General features: G+C 46.7%; 1 protein-coding gene across 9 annotated transcripts in view; it reads right to left on the bottom strand.

Annotated features, from left to right (window-relative positions):
* Nucleotides 1–22,495, bottom strand: part of zeb2b (zinc finger E-box binding homeobox 2b) — an 89,843-nt gene that overhangs the window by 15,726 nt on the left and 51,622 nt on the right. For 4 of the 9 annotated variants that reach the window (XM_030409425.1, XM_030409428.1, XM_030409430.1 and 1 more), the window contains 2 exons: nt 6,694–6,945; nt 1,114–1,182 (listed from right to left, as the gene is read on the bottom strand). In XM_030409425.1, the coding sequence (XP_030265285.1) occupies nt 1,114–1,182; nt 6,694–6,945 (321 nt within the window). Of the gene's footprint in view, nt 1–1,113; nt 1,183–6,693; nt 6,951–9,748; nt 9,794–22,495 lie in introns of those variants that run through there. The other 5 variants (XM_030409422.1, XM_030409427.1, XM_030409423.1 and 2 more) reach the window with 2 other exon arrangements.

Genomic DNA, 22,495 nt, shown 5'->3' with positions numbered 1-22,495 from the left:
GATCCAGTGGCGGGGAGCTTCCACAGCGGTGCCACAGCATTGTTTCTTTGCTTTATGCAAAGTCAAAATGGGAAGAAAAAAAAAAAAAAATTGCTGCAGCACGCGGAGAAAAATGTGAAGAAGAAAACACGCTGGAGGAGCAGAAAGTTGGAGTAATTAAAGCTGAAAGGAGGGTTTTTGAGGGAAGGGCTCTGTGGCAGTCTGTGGGGTGAGTTTGGTTTACCATAACAGAGTCCGGGGCCAATTGTCGGGGTGGCCAGGATGATATCATGGAAGGGAGGGGTGTGTGGCTGCAGATCAGCGTCGGTGGCTTAATGAAAAATGGCAGGTAGGGATCGGTTCCACCAGGAGTCGGCAACGGGACACAAACACACTGAGACTCACTTAGCTAACCGAAACGGGCCAACGTGTAATCAAAGGTCCTAAAATTTAAAATCACTTTAGTTGCTCTAAACATACAGGGATTTGTCTTGGAAGTCATGGAGTCAGCAGGAGAAGATTTAATTAGAGCTCTGTAATTGTTTGTTGTTGTTTTTTTTTGAAGACGAAGCGGTTGGCAACTTGGGGCCACAAAATAAACTGAATCACGAGATGATTAATTATGAACTCGCACAAAGTAGCAGTTAGGTTAGCTGCAGAGCAAACCTTCAGGATCACGCTGCTTTTTCATCCTCAAGCTGAAGTCTTTACCTTTGACAGTTATCTTTGTACATTAAGCTTATTTATAGTGTTTCTGATCATTTTGCTAACGTTAGCTAGTCAGCCTAGCGCCAACATACCTGAATTTAGGAGCTTAGCTGACTTTAGGTCGCTATCAGCTGGCAGGAAGTTAACCTTTTGTGAGCATTGGCCCTTTAAAAAAAAAAAAAGATTTACTACACTGTTGGACTCCCACACTACTTCGAATGTAGGGACTGCAACAAACTGGAAACTTAGGCAACCTGTGACGAGAGGTCGCAAGCTGACATTGCTTCGTCTGTAAGGGTGCAGAGCCAAAAAGATTGGGACAGACTGTTTTAAATAATGTTGCAATGTGGGTTAAAGGGGCGGACGAGAAGAGCAACACACACAAAGGAAAAAAAAAAAAAAAAAACACATCATGAGTCAACTCACCTGTACCGTTTCCAACTGCCTGCATAGTGGCATCAGGCCCCAGGGTGTCAAAATCATCCTTTATTTCATCTGCACAGAAACACAGGAGAAGAAAAAGAAGGGGTGAGGGGGGGGGAGAGAGGGGGAGAGGAGGGGGTGAGTACCTCAATGTAACACCCAAACCAACAAACGCTGACAATGAGGCCTCTAAGAAGAAGGTATGGAGAAAGCAATAAAGGCACTGCTGTGCATCGCAGCGCGCCGCGGCTTTGTTCGGCATGCTTAATGAATGCTATCATCGGGGCCAGACAGTGACTTATTTACCTTTAACATGACAACAAGCGGCGGGGGAGGCGAAGAAAGCTTCAATCGCCAAACAGAGCGATTAAATACAACACGGAGCACATCCACCTGAGCAATCATAGAGCTCCAGCCAACACGCAGGCTGAGCTTATTACTCCCTGGCTGTGACGCTGCTGCAATCCTCTGCATGCAGGATCACGCTTGTTGTGTTTTTTATTTATTTTTTTATCATATGTCATTTGGTGGATGCTTTTATCCGACGCTGCTTGGAGTACTGTGGAGCGCACACGTTTTTTTGATTTGCCACACAACCCCCTAGCAAAGAGTTAGTGCCTCGCTACTAAAAAGAATACAAGCCCTAACCACAAATTAAGAGTTCTGGTTGCAGAAACATTTCTGAGGGGCAGAAATAACCTCATTGGTTGGGGTAAACCTCAGGTGGGTGGAGACAAAGAAATGCTTTTCTTTTGGTACTGTATGTTAAAATGAAGCCCAATGAAACGGATAACATTTAAACCGGTAGGCAGCTTTACTCCAAATCAGACGGAAATTCTTGTTTGAAGTGTCGTGGCTCTGCAGCGGGTGTTTGAAACCGCCCAGAACATCATGGTAACCATCGACAGAGCATCAGTGATACCAGAGAGGTGAGGTCTCTACACGGAGCCCAAATTATACAAAAAGACAAAACCCGCCCTGCTGCTGCCTGCCGAAAGATACAGAAGTATGCTGCTGTACCATCAGACAGCAGCTTCACTCCTCAGGCTAAGACTAACCCTAACCCATCCTTCACACTGTACTTTAATCTCTGGTTCCACCCACTGAGATTTATATCAGCCAAACTGGTGTAAGAACTGTGCCTCAGAGAAATGTTTGAATAACTAACCCTCCAGGAGCGTTGGTTCAAACAGAACCGGTTCTTACTGCCCATCAGGATAATGGCACCCGGTCTGCGCAGACGGGCAGATATTGTCCTGGCACAGGTGAGGGCGGCTGTAAATAACCGGTGGATCGACAGGCTCATAAACAAACCCCCTTCTGACAAATTAATCCCACCACGGTCGACGGGAGGACACCGACTGGACAATCAGCTTAAGGAGTCCCCGGTCCCTCCTTCCTGCCTCGTCGGTAAAAATTAAATCAAGGTGCTTCCGAGAACACGGGGGCTTTGTGTTTTTGAAAAAAAATGAACAAAAAAACCTGCATTGTGTGCCTTGCACGCATCTGTTCTTGCTCTGCTGCTCCTGCAAGGACGTTACAAGCGTTGCATTGTGAAGATTTGTGCTTTTTTGCCAGTCCACAGCAGGATCTGATGCATCTGACTCTCCCATGGCTATTAGGCCAGGATGAGCGCCTACATTAGAGAAACCTGGCTGCGATATTACAGGAAAGGTGGTGGGTGTGTTGTTGATAATAAAGCTATCCTGGTTAAATTTTTTTTTTTAAGTTGAAAACAATGGGCTTAATAGTTGTGGAATGCTTTGCAAGGCAGGGCTTGCTTGAAATTAAAGATTTGTCTTCTGCGGTGAGATGATAAATACCCCTGTCAATGCCCTCAGAGAATAATGACAGACTCCTCTGGACGCGTATGTCCTAGTTTAACTTTCCCCCTTGCTAGGATTTTTTTTCCCCCCTCTCTCCTGTACATTTGATTGCACGTCTGCAAGACAGCATCGAAACCGCAGTTGCAGCATGAGAATAAATGGGTTTTAAACAACATAAATTAAGCTCTGACAAAACAAAACACTCCACCGCAGATTAAAATATACCCACAAGGATCAGATATCAGCATGTATGAAAACCTCCCCTCCCCCCCCCACCCCGGCTACTTTTTGCACCGAACACAGTCGAAACTCCCTCACATTTCTGTGTCCTCGTAGGCACCGTGTTTGCTTTGGGTAATCAAATTTGGCTGCATACTTTTGGTCTGACGCAAGGGGATGACCGGTGGGATTTACTGGCCCTCCACTCTTCCCCTATTTACCTTGGAAAACTTTTGTTATCTGTGGTCTGAAAAGGGAGGGACGGCTGCTTCCAGTAGGAGGTAGGCTAATACCACGAACACCTCGCTGCTACGGCCTCTGGCACACATACATGCAGAAATCCATGCCAGGCTTGAGCTACATTCAAATGGGACAAAGTGTCATTGTGGTGACTCCAGTGCCCGGTGAGAAGAGGAACTCATGCTGCTCCTTTATACGCAGATTTAACAAGACAGGAACGATTTCACGTCAAAAAAAAAAGGCAGATTTGATTTCTTCTGGACTCATTAATGCTTCAAATGTGTGCCTATTTTTGGTAGTGGAAAGCATTTTGGATCAAACTGTCCACCAACGGTTGGAAAAGTCTGTTTTCTCAGTAGTAAATCACAGAAGACCTGAGGCGGTAAGGTACACACCTCCTTGAAGAGCGATGTTGAGGTTTGAGACCCAGGAGGAGTCCGGAATACCTTTGCCCGACCATAATTCCACCTATTTTCATAGCAGCTCTGATGCTGTTTATTTTGAAAACATTCCTATTTTTATGGCCGGTCACCACAGTCGCTTTAAAGTTCTGCCTCAGGCCTCATTTATCCCGAGTCTGCCTAGCGTGCACACAATGGCTTCAGAGCCTCCATTCGATTCGAACAGGGTTTTTTTTTTAAAAAAAGCTGATGCCATCCCCTGATATTTTTGGACCGGAGTTGTCAATAGCAGATATTTTCGTGACGGCGGTTCCATCTATTCAAATTTGAGCGTCTTCCAGCCAAAGAACACAGTGTTTTCCTCCTGAATTGTATTCTTGGCAGGGTGGAGGAGCATCTGAATCACCGCACTTATTGAAAAAAACACAGGAAACTCCTGGACGCGCTAGGTGTTTAAACGGCAAATTAATAACCCCCAAACTTGATAAACGTGCAAAGAAAACAAGAACCACTGTTTTATCAAAAACAGAAGGCCAAATTTGGCAGAAAAATGTCACAAAACGGAGCGTTTCTTTTCTCCCCGGCGAGCACGAGGGAAGAAATGTGGGATTCTCGACGCGTGCGATTGCTGCAATGTTAAGTCAGAAATCCTCCCGACGCCCCGGAGAGGAGTTTCTTACAAAAGGGCAAAAGGGAGAACGCAGGTGATTTATTTGAAAATGTCTGTCAGTGATAATGATGTCATGCTTTCCAGCACATCGCGTCCAGCCTCGCTGTGGGATGAAGGAATGTCAAGGACAACGCCAGACACAAGACTCTGATTGTGCCCTGGAATCAGACGAGGGCTCGGCGATAAACTTTCTTTTCTCTCCTTACATGCATGTCTCAGAAAATGCGTTTCTGAAACGAGCCCTCCGAGCGTCTTTCCCGTGACATTTGTTCGCACTTTCGCCGCAATCCCCTTCGGATCGCGATGCATTCACACAGACTTCCAAGAGAACTCTTGATAGGGGAGTGACGACCAAATCAGTCCGAGGAGGAAGGAGGGGAGTTTGGGGGGAAGGGGTGTGTGTGTGGGGGGGGGGGTGCGAACTTATCTCAGTCCTAAGTTATGTGCTGAGGTATCACTGTAGACACTTAGGCACCGAGGAGGAGAAAAAAAAAAAAAAAAAAAAAAAAAAACAGGCTGGGAAACACAGCACCCGCAAGATTGGGAAAGAGACTCCCAAACGCTCTAATGAACTTGACTTGCTCTCCGAAATATGTCAGACACTTTATCACACGAGAAGCATATTATCTGGGAATTGCAACATAGTTGAATTACAGACATTATGGCACCGCAGGTCTTTATCAAATAAACAATTACCGTATGCAACGACAGCTTGTTTATCCTTTATCTTGATTTATTTACCAAACTGTCTTTTCTCCCGCTCCCCTCCCCTTAAGGAGCCACTATGAGCTGTTATTTAGGGAGAAGCAGGGTGTTGATACCCGCTAAGTTTTTTTTTTTTTTTTTTTTTTTTCCCTCTTCACCCCTAATAAATGTGCAATTTTCCCCCATATTAAAATTTAAGACTGCTGAATGTTCCCTCCGTTTTTTTGTGCGGCACCGTGCACAGCTAGTTCATTAGCAGAAATGAATAGCGAAAGCCCGGCTCATTTAAATTGGCTGTCTTACATGACTTCTCGCCATACTCTGTTCCTGTCACATGCTTCCAAGAATCATTGACTCTTATTATACATGTAAATGGCTATCATAAAAATAAAAATTTCATTTAAGATTGTTAATGACTTTTTTGCAGCAGTCTGGCTTCCTTTAATGATTATACCCTGCCCCCTAATTAAAAGTATTTATCTTTCAAGCATCCGTGACCGGGGCCCCCGCCGTCGGAGTTGCTCAACAAAAGACGATAAGTCAGTCAAGTTTGGGAAGGCATCACCTGCCCGGGATTAAGCAGCTCGCTGCGGGGGGGGGAGGAGGTGTTCGCCGGCATCAGTCACTGCTGGAGGTTTTGCAGAAATAAACACTGATACAGTCTGGAGTCAAAACTAACCGTCAGCGCGAAACGTTGAATCACTCCGACCGCATTCCCCTCCCCTCCCTCTTTCTTTTCATTTTCTGCAGCTCGCCTGCTTTTTTTTTTCCTCCGGTTTTTATACATTACTGTAAATATTTTTTTGTTGTTTGGCTCAGAGCGGGACTTTTCTCTAAGCGTGAACCAAATGGTCTCCGTCGCTCACAAAGAAACTGTTTATCGTGTGTGTCTGCTGAGGGAGCATCGTCGGGGCTCCAGCGTCAGACCCGGCTCAAGCCGTGTTTGCCAGACGCTCGGCGGGGTTTGTTTAAGTCTGCTCGGGCACCAGATGGGTGGGGTTTACGGCATAAGACGATACTACAAGTGGCAGGATGCGCACACATTCCCTATAAAGTATCTTAAAGTCAGCTTAGGGGTGGTGTTTTTGATTGACAGCTCACCTGAACCCCCACATCTGGTAAAACGGATGTTTTTTTATGTATTTCTTGAGCCAGATGTGTGTAAATGAGGAAAAATCTGGTTATCTGGACACTTTGTCGTTGATTTTTTTTATGATTTTACGAGACCTCGACTTCATTATTCACCCCTTAATTTTGCGCCCAAAGTTGAAGGTCGCGGTTCTTGAGAAATCTGGACGACAGATTGCAGATTCGGTCTTCACAAACATATTCGTGGAGGCAAAAATAATCCGCCTGGTTTGGGAAGATCACTGGGCAAGAGCCACAACACTCGAAACATACACGGAAACCCACATTTAGAAAGAGGAAAAAAGAAAAACATCAGTTCGCCCTGTAGTCAGTTCGCAGATCTGTGACTCTTCCTGCTGAGGTCGGCCTCAAACATCTGATCCCAGACACTCACCAGTACCGTCCACCGAGGCGCTCAGCATGTCGTTGTCGGGCCAGATGTGCTCCACGCCGCTGTCCCGCATCTCGTCGTCCTCCTCCTCCTTGGTCAGCAGGCCGTGGCTCTCGGCGCGCGGCGAGGCCTCCGGGTTGGTGAGGCTGGCCGGGCTGCCCGTGCCGTTGATCAGGGGGTCTTCCTCGGACACGGGCAGCTTGTCCTCCTCCTCCGTCTCTGAGCCCGTCTCCACCACATTCTCGTAGTTCAGAGCTGCGACACACAGAGAGACAAAGTCCGGTCAGCACGGGAGAGTTTATGAAACTATTCAAAATGATATGGAGCGAGGAATGTAGGCGTGAGCCGCTAAGTGATCAGACGGACGGAGGAATCTGAGAAGGGGATCGACTTGTTTTTGGAAATTGCGGTTTTATTCCCAGATTAAAAAGGTCACCCCACATCACTGCTCGGTCCAAGGCGTAGGCGCTTTGCTTTTCTTTTTTTTTTCTTTTTTTTTTTTTTTTGTGGGTTACACCCCAATTACAGCATCCGCGACTGGAATCTGTGACTGAACCGCAGCGGTGGGCAGACAGCTGTCGAGGAGATGCGAGCCAAAATAGCCACTAATTTTCAGTCCCGCTCACATGCCTCGGATGCCAACGAGCTGCACCTTTCAGGACGGCTCTGCTCCGGGGCATACCCGCCACGTCTGACATGCTCCGCATAGCACGGGCGGTATTAGAAACCGCCGTTGCCATGCATACAAGAGGCTTAACCTATAGTCATTTAGATTATTCATCGCATGTACCCCTCGGATGTCTTCGCATTTGCATCGCTGGTGAACCATGAACGTAAATATAAATGTTTTGGAACATACGAGACGCACGGCGAGGCCTCGAGGCCGATCGAGTGCACACATCCAGGGAGCTACCACACACACACACACACACACACTCTCAAAACTCCAGAGCAGCATCAGCCGGGCCCGCCCGCTTCCACAACACTCGAGTCCCAGACATATGCCTGCTTTTTCTTAAAATAGACGGCCTGTAAATAAGGGCTGTGAACTCAATCAAAGGTGGCTCACGTGCAAATTAGTCACCGCCATCGGCAGGTTCTCGGCGCACGCTCGCTCGCGGTGTAAATCGTGGCAGGAAAGGACACGAGAAGACTTATTGGAGGAGTGCAGATGGAGCGCTCGGCGAGCCAGAAGCATGGCATCACATTGGGGACACACCTCATTGGCAGCTTGCGCAAGAATGTTCTGCGGTGGGAGCCAATCATGGGAGGGCCCCCAGAGTTCGAGCCGCCGTAGCGGAGAGGTGGAGGTTTTTTTTTCTTTAACGCGCTTTAGTTGAATTTATGTTTTCGGAGTCGTAAAAAAAGCCGCAGCGAGCTCGTAAGTCTTCGGGTGAAAATCAGCGGATTTATATCTAATAGCTTTGAGGAGCCGTTTTGTTCATAAACAGCGGCGCGACGCCTCACATTGTGGCCCTGTAAAGAATCAACAAGCTTAACGACGGCAGTTTTATGTGCCATATTTTGCCTACCGAGGCCTGAAAGTGTCGCTGCCTCTCGAAACTTTTTCTGTTTTTTTTTTGTTTTTTTTTTTTCCCCTCCCAGAATCGAGAGCGGCAGCCAGGCGAAAGTCCCCGTGCATGACATTTGTGAAGACGTTATACATATCAAAAGATAAGCCTCCCCACACCTCCTCCTGACACGTCTCCCTGCGATTGACTGGTCCGCACTTGCCTTCAGCGAACAACTGCACAACAGGTGCAAATTAAAATGAAAACAGGGCTTTCAAATGTGGGAGGGGGAGGCGGAGGGAGGCAGGCGGGCAGGCAGGCACGAGGGGGGGAGGACGAGGACGAGGAGGAGGAGGAGGAGGAGGAGGAGGGTGGGAGTGCGGTGACCTGCCTCGAATACCAATCGACGGAAGAAACAAAACCTTTTTCAAGAGGTGTGATCACAAGGGTTTAGGCAAGTTCAGACTCAGTAATGCTCCTTGGAGATGACAAAAAAGGCAACCGAGGGCTGGAGAACCCAGGAGAGGAGGAGAGACGTTGGGAGCTCCTGGGTGGTCTACCTTTTGGCACAATTGATTTTATTTTGAAAAATAAAAAAAAAAGCTACTTATTTCACGCGAGAGAGAGAGAGAGAGAGAAAACCTCGTGGAGACAGCTCCCCCCCTCGCATCAACGACAAAAAGATAATTTCTACCGGGCTCACCTCTCGGCGCCCCTTCACCCTTGAGGTTTTGAACTTTTCCCAGCAACGTCCCATCAGCTCTGTGTCCCCCCCCCAGAAACTTCCAGAGGGGAGGAAAGAGAGGGAGGAGGGGGGGAGGCGGCCGCACGGGGCTGGTAGAACAAAAGGCCAAGAGGCTTGGGAAGCTATCAACCCGTCGCTGTGAACCTGATCTCTGGATGCAGATTCAATGACGGCGGAGCAGGGGCCGCCTGAATGAAATTATCTAAGGCTGGACAGGTTTTAAAGGGCCCATTCTTCCCTAATAAAAGGAGCGAGGGAGCTTCTTTTTGTTTAGCAACACATCCACGGCAGCAACGCACACCGTTCCTGACTTCCCACGCGGAGGGGAAGACAAAAAAAAAAAAAAGAAGGGAACGGTCCTGCGGCAAACTCTCGGAGGCCGCGGCTGAGAATCGGCAAAGTGGCGCTTTTCATTTTTACATTTTTGTCACCCAGTTTGAGCCTTTTTGCCGCCTCCCTGCTGTTCTCTCTCTCTCTTATCTCCCGTGACGTCTTGCTCTCCAGTTTTTTCTCTCTCCTCCCGAACAGATTTAAGCGGGCGGGGGCGTCGAACTGTCTCGGAGAGTCTACAGTAAAGACGCAATCTTCCCCCCCCCCCCCTCCCCGAAAACGAACGTCAGCTGTCAACGTATACCTCCGAGAAGGCAAAATGACAGCGGGGCGCTCGTCAAGTCAAACGCGCGGCATTAACGGCGAGAAAGCCGCCATTGTTTAGGTGCCACCGCCTGACAAGAGCCTCTCCCTCTCCGAGCATGAAGCATCTATTGGTATTGTGTCACGCAACAAAGTAATTCTAACCTACTAATATTTTCCAGGCAGTTATTTCGTCGTCGTCCCCCCCCTCCTCCTCCTCCTCCTCCTCCTCCTCCTCCTCCTCTCCTCAAACCTCACTCTTAATCAGCCTTTTGTGCTGCCGAGGAGAGAGAAAGACAAAGAAAAGATAATGTTTACTTCTCCGATGCCTCCTCTCTGCTCTCCCTCTTTTTTTTTATTTTCGTTGTTGTTTTTTATTCTTCGTACCTTGAGTGTCACCCCTCGACAAAAGCAATCACGCCCGACGTTTTGCGAACTCCCGCTACCTGTTTGATTTCGCTCCGAGGTAAATAAAAGGCAGCGTCGTTGACTTTTTATCATTTTTTTTTCTTTCTTCCCCCCCTCTTCCAGATAATTAAAATGACACATGTAACAGCGCAATTCTTGTTTAATATCGGGTTTTAAACTATCTGACATAACCCTTTCACGGGCCCCGCATTATTCTGTCAGTCACGCGCGTGAAGTACAGAGAGGAGAGGAATATTGTATATTGATTAGGATGGCGAGAAAGCGTCAGCGGTGACAGCCTGAGAGGGAACCAAGAGAGCACGGGGAGAAAGTCTTATTAAAATCTCATCATTTCTTTGATGAAGATAAATAAAAGGAGGGGAGAGAAAAAAAAAACAATGGCGCAGGGCAATACTTCAGCGGTGACAGTTGTATTCTGCAGATACTGAGGGAGCCGGTGGAATTAATTTAGTGCCCGGGAAACAAACTCCAAATCTAAAATGATTATATTTACAAAGCGTCAGGTTTGACAGTGAACAAATGGCTCCAGTGATCAAAAACGCCTTTAATGTCGGAGTCATAATCGACTCCTGCAACAACGGGGAGAAAAAAAACAAAAAAACACCCAGAGATAACTCACTTGGTGTGTGTCTGTGTGTGTGTGTGTTGCCTTGACCACATGCTGCATTCAAAGACTCCCAAAGTCACAGCAGAACACCGACTTGCAAAGCTTTCATCTTGACCCCATGGATGGCGTTTGTCAAAAAAGGGAAAAATACAAAAAAAACTTTGGATGTATGGAATTAATCTCCAGCTGAGAGACGCAGAAATAAATATCAAATAAATGAGCTTGTGGTCCCGTCGCTGTCTCTGTCGCGATGTCGCCTTTGATTTTGATTTTTCGGCCAAACCTCCGAAATGTTAAGTGCCTCTTTAAAACAGCAGAAAATGCATCTCACTGCGACGGATACGACATCGTTAAACTCGACTGGAAAGTAAAGAGGAGTTTCAGACCGAGCTCCCTCTCCAGCACCTGGACCTGAATCCGCTTCCTACTTCCTAACTTGACATTCTCCCCCTCGACGGCCGCGGAGGCAAAAGTTCGGAGGTGCTCCACCTGCACTCTGCCGAGGAGAGCCGCCTCGCGATGCTAACGAGCGTAATCGCATTTATTTAACGATCCCAGAGCAGTCGTCCAGCGCCCACAGGAGGCTGCACTAAAAGCCCTTTCCCCGCTCGAAATAAAAAAAAAAAGTCTCGGCGCCAGAGAGAAAAGAGAAGCTCCTTCTGTTCAGCCGGGCCAACGGTGGAGGTGATCGCTGCGGGGAGAATGACTAACACCCACATTCGCGCTCTCAACGCTAACCCCGGCTGACTTTTTCTTTTTTTTTCTCCTTTTTTAAAGTCGAGTGTCGAGGCTTAGCTCCAGGTGACACGCTCGGCCTCCTACGCCGATAATGAGCCGGGACATTCTCCCTATTGGACGATAACTGCTCACGCTCGCTCCCTGTCTCATGAATGTGAGCCGGGCGGATCACCTGGATGGCTGCGAGGGAGATGGGGGGGAGGGGGAGGGCCTCCGCGAGTGTGCGGTGGGGGAGGAGGAGGGCATTAAGGTGGAAAGCGAGGTCGCTGCCTCGTGGCTACGGCCGGCGGTCGCGGATTCTCGCGGTGACCTTTTGTCTGCCCTCGTTCCTGTCTGCAGTTTAAGCGCTTCCCCGGGTGAAATCTCACCGCTGCCTGATGGAAAACCTCACACCAACAGTCTGTCAGCGTTTTAACACCAACCGCTAATTATTTCACGTTACCGAGGAGTCTTTCTTTGACAGACGCTCGTCCGAAAAACGAGCGGAATGAAACTTCAGATCCGGCTAAAAGTTAAAAACCACAAACTTCATTTCCGTGGCTTTTCATTGGCTCCCTCAGGTGATGACTTTCCCCCCCTTTTCAGACAACGTTATTGCCGCTCGGGGGTCAAACTCCAAAAAAACCCCTCCGAGTCGCGGCGCACAAAAGAAATCGCAGACATGTTTGGATATTTTGTGCTATCTTGTCTCGGTATAATGGTGCGATCGAGCACAAGGGGGCAAATCAGGGCCAAGTCGGTGAAAGGACGGTGGCAGAGGGCAAACAAAAGCTCTGAAAGGAGACAGAGAGAGAGTGAGGGGTGAGGGCCAGGGGAGAGGAGGGGGGAGGAGGAGGCCGACTTGGGAGAGACGATGAATGGTGAAAACTCAGTGAAGTGTAAACGCAACCTGGGAGTGTGTGTGTGTGTGTGTGTGTGTGTGTGTGAGGAGGGGGAGGGGTGTCGCTGACTGAGTGTTTGACTGATACGAGTCGTTGAAGAACAACACGGTTTTACAATCTCCACGCCGTTAAAAGTGGAGAGTGAAAGTTTAACGGCGTCGACGCGTCATAACAACCGGCGTTAATCAGTTTTTTAACTGTTGTTAAGCAGTTTTAAAGTTTGATTGATGTAAAAAATGTCATTTTTCTACGTACCTACGTATTTATGGTCTTCCTAACAGGGAAACAGTTTGAAAAATACAGATTTTTCCAGGTATTATTCTGGTCAGATTGTCAAAAACCCTCTAAAAGACAAAAACAACCTGCTTATTTAAAGTTCTTCCGGCAGAAATAACTTGATAAACCACCGCTCAGTTCAATATTGATGACTGAAATCATTTAATTAGCAGTAAATATCGTTAAGCTGTCGAAAATAACTTGCTTTTTCCAGGATTTTATCTCCGATCATGTTGGAAAAACTCCCTAGAATAATCCTAATTTAGTCTCCACCTGTAAATGCATATTAATGTTCACTATGTGGCATTAAAACTCACATTTTAAACCTTTTTAACTGGTCATATTTGTTGTTATTATTGCCTGATATCACTTTGAATCCTGTGTGTCCACCTCAGGCAGCGAACACATTATCGGCTGAAATAAACAACATCAGATCGAGGAAACATCCGGCGGTCGTCGTCGTCTGGGTTCGAAACTTCCAGCTCGTCGCCGCACATCCGTCAAAATCGCCGCTGGGGTTTTGTCCGCGAGCTGGGAGGAGGAGAGGAGGAGACCCCCTCTCTCCCTCCGTCTCTCTCGCGGCGGCGGCGCTGACTCTAATTCAATTAAAGTCCCATTTATTTGCCGAGGAGGCCGGAGCAACAGGCTGGGGAGGGCGAGCGAGGCACAGAAAGCTCGGAGGTTTGCTCAACAGCTCAGAGGTCCCACCTTTGCCGGGTCCTGCATGGATTCACCATCTGTGCCCCACCACCACCTCCTCCACCTCCTCCTCCTCCTCCCCCAGTTCACACATGTTCCTGCCTCCAACAAATGTTCGAAGTAAACCTCCCCCCCTCCTCCTCCTCCTCCTCCTCCTCCTCGTCACACAAGCCAAAGAAGAAGAATAAAAAAGACACACAAAAGCTTCCCCTGGCTGCCCTCAGGACTCCCAGGCCAGGGGAGTGGGAGGGAGGATTCAGAGAAGAAGAACAGAGGAGGGAGAGAGAGGGGGGGAGGGGGGGAGGGAGGAGGTGAGAGAGGATATATTTTTCATCCCGGCTCAGGTGAGCTTCCCCTCTCTCGCCTCCTGATGCTGCCCTGACACACGTCAAGCAAGCGGCGAGAGAGAAAAGGGGGGAAAGAAAACGGTTAAAATTAGAAAATTTAATTTATTTGATAATTTCCCAGAATAATTAGAGTTAATATGGGTTAATTAATATGCAAATCTCTCAGCAGATGTTCGGCAGCGAGGCTGCGCGACGGCTGAGGAAGAGAAGGAAAAAAAAAAACAAAAAAAAAAAAACAGCCCCCTTCTACTTTCTCCTGCCTGGTTTTGGCTGTCAGTTATTGGGCCGTAATTACTGTAACTAACCAAATACACACTCACACACACTCACACACACACACCGAGGGAGGGAGAAAGGAAAAAAAAAAGAAAACGTTTGCTTGGTTTCCAGTTTTTGGAGTCGTCGCAGGCAAAGAGAGAGAGAGACCATCGCTAATTTCCCCTCCGCTATAAAGAGCCTTTTTAAGCTGCGAGCTGAATGAATGCAGCGAGTAGTTTAAACTATTTGAAATTTGCTGGGCTTGTGTGTGTGTGTGTGTGTGTGTGTGTGTGTAAATTGTAAAGAAGAAGAAGAAGGAGAAGAAGAAGAAGAAGAAGACAAGAGCACCTGCGCGTTAGCATCGAGGAGGAAAAACGCTCGGCTAATAGCGCGCAGATGTGCGGCATCATAATAAAGGAGGCCGGACACGTGTTTACATGTGTGTTTGTGGCTGAATGCTAATGCCACAAACACGCATATATTAACAGCAGAGGGATTAAAGTCGCAACACTCGAAGCTAAAACGAAAATTTATCGAATAAAAAGATGCGGGAGCGTTTGTAGAGGGAAGCAAAAGAAATGTTGAAGTTTTTATCCCCCAACGTAAACGTCATGAAACAAATTTAATTGATGGTTTGACTCTCGATTCGAACCTTCATCCGCGTCTAGAATGTGAGATTCGGACTGTTTTTAAAGGCGATTTAAAGACTTCTGCAGCTCCAAAATCTGCATTTCTCACCGTTTTCCATGAAGATAATGAAATAATCAAATACTCAGAAGTTTAAAAACCTTCCTCAGCTTCTAAAATGTGACAATTTGATGTTGCAAATTCAATATATTTGAATTTCCGACTGATTTTCTGATGGTTCATAAACTAAATTATCCGTCAATTAATCAAAAAAATAAATAAAAAAACACTAACAGATATAATTTGAGCACTTCTATTTCATAATTTGACAATTAATCAGTCGGTTGATGAACAGAAAATGATTGGAAACACATTTCTTTTTTTAATCATGTAAGTCTCAAGTTTTGGAGACAAACACGCTTTAATCATTCAAGTTTCTCAAATATGAGAATATCTTTGCTATTTAAAGGCTTCTGGGGGCCTAAAATCAGCATTTTTCACAATTTCCTTAAGTTTAATAAACTCAATTATTGATCAATTAAGCAAAAACTAATAAACAGACGCATGAATAATGAAGATAATCACTAGCTGCAGCCAGAATACAGACAAAACACAGGCAGACATAATTTTATTATACTTCTATTTCATTATTTTCCTGTTTTTCATCATCGATCGTTGAATTTCTCTGATTGTTTGAGTGTTTTTAAAGCCAATTTAAAGACTTTAAAGCTTTAAAATCAGCGCTTTTCACCTCACAGAATAAATTCCTGATCAATTAATTAAACAATAAGAAATATTTATGACAACCACGAGCTGCAGCCGCGAAATGAAGAATTTAGCTCTTCTGCTGTGTATTCTTGTGGGAGGAGGGACGGGTTACCTTTAATAGAAAGATTTAATTCATGAATTCATCTCTGGGGAGGGAGAAAAATATAAGAGCCTATCTCAGGGTGCTCGCCAGGGTTCTCCTGTGGTCAGCTCTCTCCAATAATAATGTGTTTCCGATAGCAGTGAGTGTGTGTGAGAGTGTGTGTGAGTGTGTGTGTGTGTGTGCGTGCCAAAAGCTGAGACTGTTATCTAAATCGTTCCTCTTTCTCTACGGCCTCTCTCTTCGTTTTTTCCTCCTCCTCCTCCTCCTCCTCCTCCTCCTCCTCCTGCTGCTGCTGCTGCCCAGTCTCAAAGGGACACCATGGCTCAATGCCATAAGTCCACGCCCCGGCCTACACACACACACACACACACACACACACACACACACACACACACAAACACACACACAGGAACACACACACTTACATGTGGGACGCGGCAGCAACATGCATTCATGAAAATAGACGCGCAAACACACATGACGAAGCGGCATGCGGAACATTTTTATAAATAGCAGCACACGCTTTCACACATGTAAAGAACACACTCGCGCGCGCACACACACACACAGGCACACACACACACACACACTCAGGTGTTGGAAACTGCTGACACCGACTCGTATCAGGTCAGATTTTGAGGTGGAGCGAGGAGGGGGCGTCAAATTGATAGTCGCAGCCTTTTGTTATCAGCTCTGACTGTTTAATACTGGAACCTGGCTTCGTGTGTGTGTGCGTGTGTGTGTCTGTGTGTGTGTGTGTGCGTGGGTGTGTGTGTTGGAAAGCCCCATGAGAGCCGGTGTGGCCTTGCAGTACTTCGCCACCATGATAACACATCTGCTTTGGGTTCATCTGTTTATGAATCACTCTTATCTGCCCTGGAAGTGCTACACTGCTCCTGAGCGTGTGTGTGTGTGTGTGTGTGTGCACGAGAGTGTGTGTTTGTGTGTGTGTGTGTCTAAGTGCCAGCGTGTGGGAGTGTGCATCTGTGTTCCTGTGTTCCTCAGTGTGTGTGTTTCTCTGTTGGCTTGTGTCATTGTGAGTATTTACAAGAGGAGGAAAACAGGGAGACGAGGAGGGAGGGAGGGAGGACGAAAGCAAATCACAGCGCATACCAGACTCCATTTAGATTTTGACGTTTTTTAAAGTAGCTGCAACACAGGTCGCCAGTTCGGGGCTGACGCTCGGAATATTATCTAATGTCATCAAAGATCTCAGCTTAAAGTTTTGGAACATGTGAAGGTTGAATAAAGACGTAAATATCTGGTTAGTGTGATGGAAGACTGCCAGAGTTGTTGATAATACTTGGTCTAAAATGATCCGTTTTTCAAGTTAGGTTCCCACTGAGAAGAGTTTGCTGCTTTTAAGGTGGGTTTTCCGTCACTTTTACTGATAAAAACTACAAAATGCCAGTACGGTGAAGCATGCAACAACTTTCCATAACTCAATTCAATATCTAGAGGATTTAAAACATTTTGAATCTTGATGTCTTTGATCACAAACACTGAGAAATGAGGACGAAAGAGCCAACAGTTCTGACTTTATATCTAACGACAAGGAGAAATGCCGGCAAAGGAACCCAAAAGCTACGTCACAGGTCACCTGCCGTCAGGACAGGTGCTGTGTCACCTTTCCTTCCTTTACACCTATGAGGAAACTCCTTCTATCGCAGCACAGAGAGGCAAAAACCCAGTAATTCTTCATCCCTGACGGCCCCCACGTGCCTCGTTTTAATAAAAAAGAATCTATAAAAATAAATTACTTGCACTAAGTATATGCAAATTCAAATGTAAGCAATCATTGCAAAATTAATTTTGCCAGAACTGATTAAAAGCTTTAATAAATCTATATACAGTATTGCGCCAATCTGATATTGTAAATTTATTACGCTCCCTGTAAGATTAATTAGAAAGCTACGGTAACATATTGCACTGCCAGGCCAGATTACTGTACTTTTTTGTTAATAACAGTTAAGCAGAACCTGAGCTGTAATTACCGGCGAACAGAAGCTTTTTGATGCCGATTTCCTACACCGGGAGGAGAGAGAATGAGATCGAGCCGGTGGAAAAAAAAAGAAACAAATGAAGGCTTCTTCTTTTTCTCAAATGCATCTATTTTGGAAAAGAAAAAAAAAAAGAAGAGGAAGAATTAATCACCGCTTGAAGTTCATCTTTCATCCCAGGCTGGAAGATTTCATTTTCTAGAACTGAGGACGTGAATTAAAACGTGTCCTCGTTTGGTCTGTGGGTTGAGCAAGGCATCGGCGCTTGCCAGGGTTACGAGGTTGAATTCCCACCTGAGAACTCCCCCAAACCAGTTAAATTTTCTTTCTTTCTTTCTTTCTTTCTTTCTTTCACTAGACTGTCGAGCAGCAAAAACAACCGGTTTGATCCGGCCAAGGTTGTTCTGCATTCTTGTGCGCAGCGTCGGGGCCACGGCCGCCTTTATCTCCACAAAACAGCACCTGAGAGTTTAAAAAACAACCGCTTGGAAAGCAACGCTGGAGAGTGTTGCCTGATTCCTAAAGAAGCGCCGGGCTTATTGCGACCCCATTGTGATCAAACGATGGCCACTTGTGTTTTCTTTTTTTGTCCCAGCGCAGTAAAAGGTCTTGAACTGTGACAATGACAAGGAAAAACAGGTCAGAGTGAGACCTCTCGCTGTCATAAAACTCTGCCAGTCACCAGCTGTTTAAAGGTCGATCTATGTGTGTGTGTGTGTGTGTGTGTTCAGGGGGAATGGAGGGGAGGGAGGTGGAGGGGGGGAGTCAAGCGGGGACCTCAGATGGACTAAAGAGATCAGACAGGATGAACTGGGGGGGGTTATTGGGGGGGGTCCAGGTGAGGGGCCACAGGAGGGTGAGGAGGAGGTTTTGAGTCCTCTTCTTCTTCCTCTCCGGTCCGAGCCAATCTGGGGGCCCGGGGCCTCATTCACATGGTAATGAGAGTGTAAAATCACATCTGTTACCCCCATCAACACACACACACACACACACACACACACACACACACACACTGGGAAGATCTTTGTCACCTGAATAGCTTCCCCACCAGGTATCAAACAAGCACCAGGAAATGGGGGAGTGTGTGTGTGTTTGTATGTGTGTGCGTCGACCCCAGCAGGCAACCGGCAAACTGGGCTCTCCAATCAGTAAATGACACACACACACACACACACACACACACAAACACACACTAGAGAGGTGGCCTGGGCCCTCGCAGAGAGGGAGAGCCCTCTGGAGAAAGGCGACTCGCTCTGACACTGTTACCAAGTTCCCAATTAGCTACCAGCCAGCCAGAGGGGGGGAGGCGGGGGAGAGTAGGGGAGGAGGAGGAGGAGGAGTCTGGACAGACAGGGGGGCATAGCTTATTGTCACGGCGACGACCTGAGTGACCAAAACCATCCACTCAAAGCTCTTTTCTTTCACATTGGACTTGATTTCTTTCAGTGAGATTGCAACAGCTTAGCACCAGGAGTGAAGCTGCTGTCACAACCCAAACCTCACATGTTCAAACCCCCCAACAGAAGCCAGTTTGTGTTCATTGGCAACAAGTCAAGCTGCCACTCAATCAATCTATGAGTTGTTTGGTTGATAAGATGTCAGTAAACCAAGAGATATACAGTCTACTTTCACAGAGGAGGAAAGACACCAGGAAATATTCAAATTTGGAACGCTGAAATCAGAGAATGTTGACTTCTTTGTCTTAAAAATACAAACAAAAAAAAACATTTTATTGTCTACTAATGAAAGGAATTGCTTATGTGAGCTACGAGTTAAGTAAATACAAGGCAATTATTGGAGTGCATATATAAATTACAGTTTTATATTGAGACCAATATTCTCTGAATAATATATACTTCAGAGAATATTGAATATATACAGAATAATATAAGTTTGTGCTACAGAAACTGCAGAAAAATATCAGATATTATCATTTCAGAAGACTTCTCGAGTTCAGCCTGAGAACAAACAGTTGCTGAAGGTCAGGTCTTTGCACCTCTGTAGGTAAATAATCTTTACGTGGTGAATAAAGCGTACATCATTGTGCTGTGAGCTATAAGAATTGAGTGTATTTTAAGGATGTAAACACATATTCATGCCTTTTTTTTTTCTCAATCGATCTTTCCGCGATCGCCGCCTGGATGCGAGATTTTTGCAACACCTTCCTATTTACCACACCATCCAACTGCGTGTGTGTGTGTGTTAGACAGCGCTAGCGGCAAGGTACGCCAGGTGTAAGACAGTGAGTGAGATGACACAACTTAACCTCTCCCTCGATCTCGGTAAACGGCACAAACAGGCAGCGCTGCAGTCGGAGGCCCCAGAGCCCATGACTTATACATGATGTGGGTGGGAGTAAACAGGAGCAGACTGAGGCATTTTGTTTCCTTTTTTCCCTCTTGCCAGTTGCATCTTTTTTCATGTTGTACCTGTCTTTCTTATCTAGCCGCAGGAGGGCGAAAACTACACTTTTAATTACATGGTGGGAGTTGAGGGTGGAAGCGGGAGTGGGGGATGCGGATACCTAGGGCTCTTTCACATACTGTGCTACACCTTAATAAGAAAGCTCAAACCTTAAGCTGGAGAGTTCAAAACCGGCAGCCATCTCCACGTTTACAGGTGCAACCTTTAATGTCGACGCTTATGCGATTACTTTCGTCCGTAACGGCGGAATTAACACGGTTTACGCCACTCAAACTGTACGCTCTCCATTTCAGACTGCATAAGGTTCCTATTAGGTGAACAATGAGCAAGATAATTAGCTTAAACTCCCAGACTGATAATGTATGAAAATGTAATAACAAGGGTCAGAGATGTAGCAGCTAGGTGTAGGAGATGATCTAATGAGGATGTTGTGCACAAGATGCACAGCAAATAAAGTTAAATCAACAAACGCATTTTTACTTTTGTTTGGATGAGATTTAACAAGAAAAGTGACCTGACTCGAAGATAAAAGCTCAGATGGCATAAGCTCAGTCATATGTGTGCATGCATGTATATATTTATATCTATATATGGCTTACATAATTAAGTGACTCCATTGGCATGACGTGAATGGCTGCAACATACGGGCACACACACACACATTCACACACTCCGTGGTCTCCATATACTGTAAGTAAAAAGGAAATTTTGATCTAAGGCTTCCCCCCCCCACCTACCCTTGGGTTCTGCCTCCCCGTGTTTCTGTCAATCCTCTCCTTTTTTTGATCAGTGGCTTGAAAGAGTCGAGCATGTGTGAGTGCTCAGGTACCTGGGGTATGCCGAGGTGCTAATTAGCTCGGCAGGATAATTGATGTGTAGATTACACCGTTGAACAAATGCTCTGACTTGTTTGTTCTTCGCACTTCTCAGCCCTTTCGCGAGGGGAGGGAGAAGAAAAAAAAAATCCTTCTCGGCAGCACCTCCCACCCCCCTTTTACCTCAGCCCTAATGAACAATTTACCTGGCTTGTAAAGGAGGTGGTTAAGCCTGCCAAGGCAGAGGGAAAACAAAGAGCGGGTTGCGCTGGAGTTCATTTCCCACAGGTGGAACTACTGTCTCCTGTGCTTCAAGACCTGCGTCTATTCCCTGGTGCTAGCGAGGCTGGCTGTGGAAGAAGAGTATGTGTGTATACGCTTTGCCAAACCCTGAAGGAGAGGATGGCGAGCATACATAATTCCAAAAGGGAAACAATTTAAAAAATGAAAGAGCATGCCATTAAGAGCGCCGGTAGGCTTCCATTGTTCTCCCCCCCCCTCCTTCTCCTATAATGCTATTTCCTCCATCTTTTGTCTTTGGGACGCTATTATTAGCCGAGCGCGCACGCGAATAACCTCCCCCTCCCACCCGCGTCCGTTCAATAGGGTTTGAATTTGCTCATTAACGGCTAAGAATCCGCAAACACATTCGCCGGAGCTTTTGCTACTGCTAATAAACTAATCATGCCCTCTCGTCTAATTGGGAAATAGAATGAGGGGAGGAATGAGAGCTTCGCCTGAGGATTTTAGGGAGCTGGGTTTCTATCGCGCTGGCAGAGAAGTGGAAGTGGAGCCCATTAGCAGGACAGATGTAGAGGCAAAAGGTGAACGGCTGAGACGTCGGCGCCTTGCCACACTGCTGGACCGCCCGTAATCTGTCACCCACACTAGTTTACAAGTTAAACACATTATTGTGCTTATTGAGTCTCATTTCTAGGATGCAAAGCGCCGGCTGCCTTTTTTCTCTCCCTGGTGGAGCGCTTACAAACCTGCCAGGGCACTGTCACTGCATGCAGGCTATTACCATTTTTCTTAGCAGTCCTGATTAGTCAGGCAGGGAGGGCAGAGAGAGAGCAGAGAAGGAGAGAGATAGGGGAGCTGAGCCAAGACATAAAGTCGTACTCTCATTGTTTCTTGATACTTCCTTCACATCCCTCAGAAACCTCGTCTCGGCGGCCCGAGAAGCCTCCGAATGGCTTCACAGGTCTCCAATTTTCACAGCTCCCGGAAGTCATAGCACTGCTATTTTCCCGTGTAAGGGGGCAAACGATTTGCACAGTGTAAATGAAAGGAAATGTGCTCTGCAAGATGTCCAACAATGCCGTCAACTCCGTGTTTACCGGTGACATAGTTCAGCCATGAAAAATGCACTCAATACAAGCTCCCTGAAGAAGATCATTTTATACTCTTGTTATTGTGTTAGTGGCCTCAGGCACCTCCAGTTTGCTATGTCGGTATGATAAGGGGGAGAAAAGATGAGCTCTCTATTTGAGATCAACCCTGAACTCCCTGGGACAGATTACCGTGTCATCGAAAACCCGGGGCGGCATGTTTGGACTACTCCAGATTGGGAGTCTTGCTGACTAACTGGCAGTTTCCGTCGCCAACCTGATAACTCTGCTCCAACATCCCTCACCCCAGCCCAGCCGGCAAGCCAGCCAGCCAGCGAGGCAGGCAGGCAGGCAGGCAGGCATGCAGGCACTTTTTTTTTTTTTGTTTTTCCTCCCTGCCTTTTTCCTGTCGCCATCTCGGTATTTAATCTAACACCGGCAGGCGGCAAGAAGGGTTTACTTTTCCCCCCTCAAAGACAGCTTTGCGAGGCGGAGAAGGCAAAAGTGGGAGGAAGAGAGCCGAGCACTCAGGCGGGGAGGGACAGGGGAGTCTAGGCAAGGCACAGGAAACCTGGGCCAAGCGTCACTTTTAACAAAAGCCTTTCATCTTTCT

This window comes from Sparus aurata, chromosome 24 (assembly GCF_900880675.1).
Source record: "Sparus aurata chromosome 24, fSpaAur1.1, whole genome shotgun sequence".
NCBI classification, from domain to species: Eukaryota; Metazoa; Chordata; class Actinopteri; order Spariformes; family Sparidae; genus Sparus; species Sparus aurata.
This window is presented reverse-complemented; position numbering and strand designations above follow the sequence as displayed.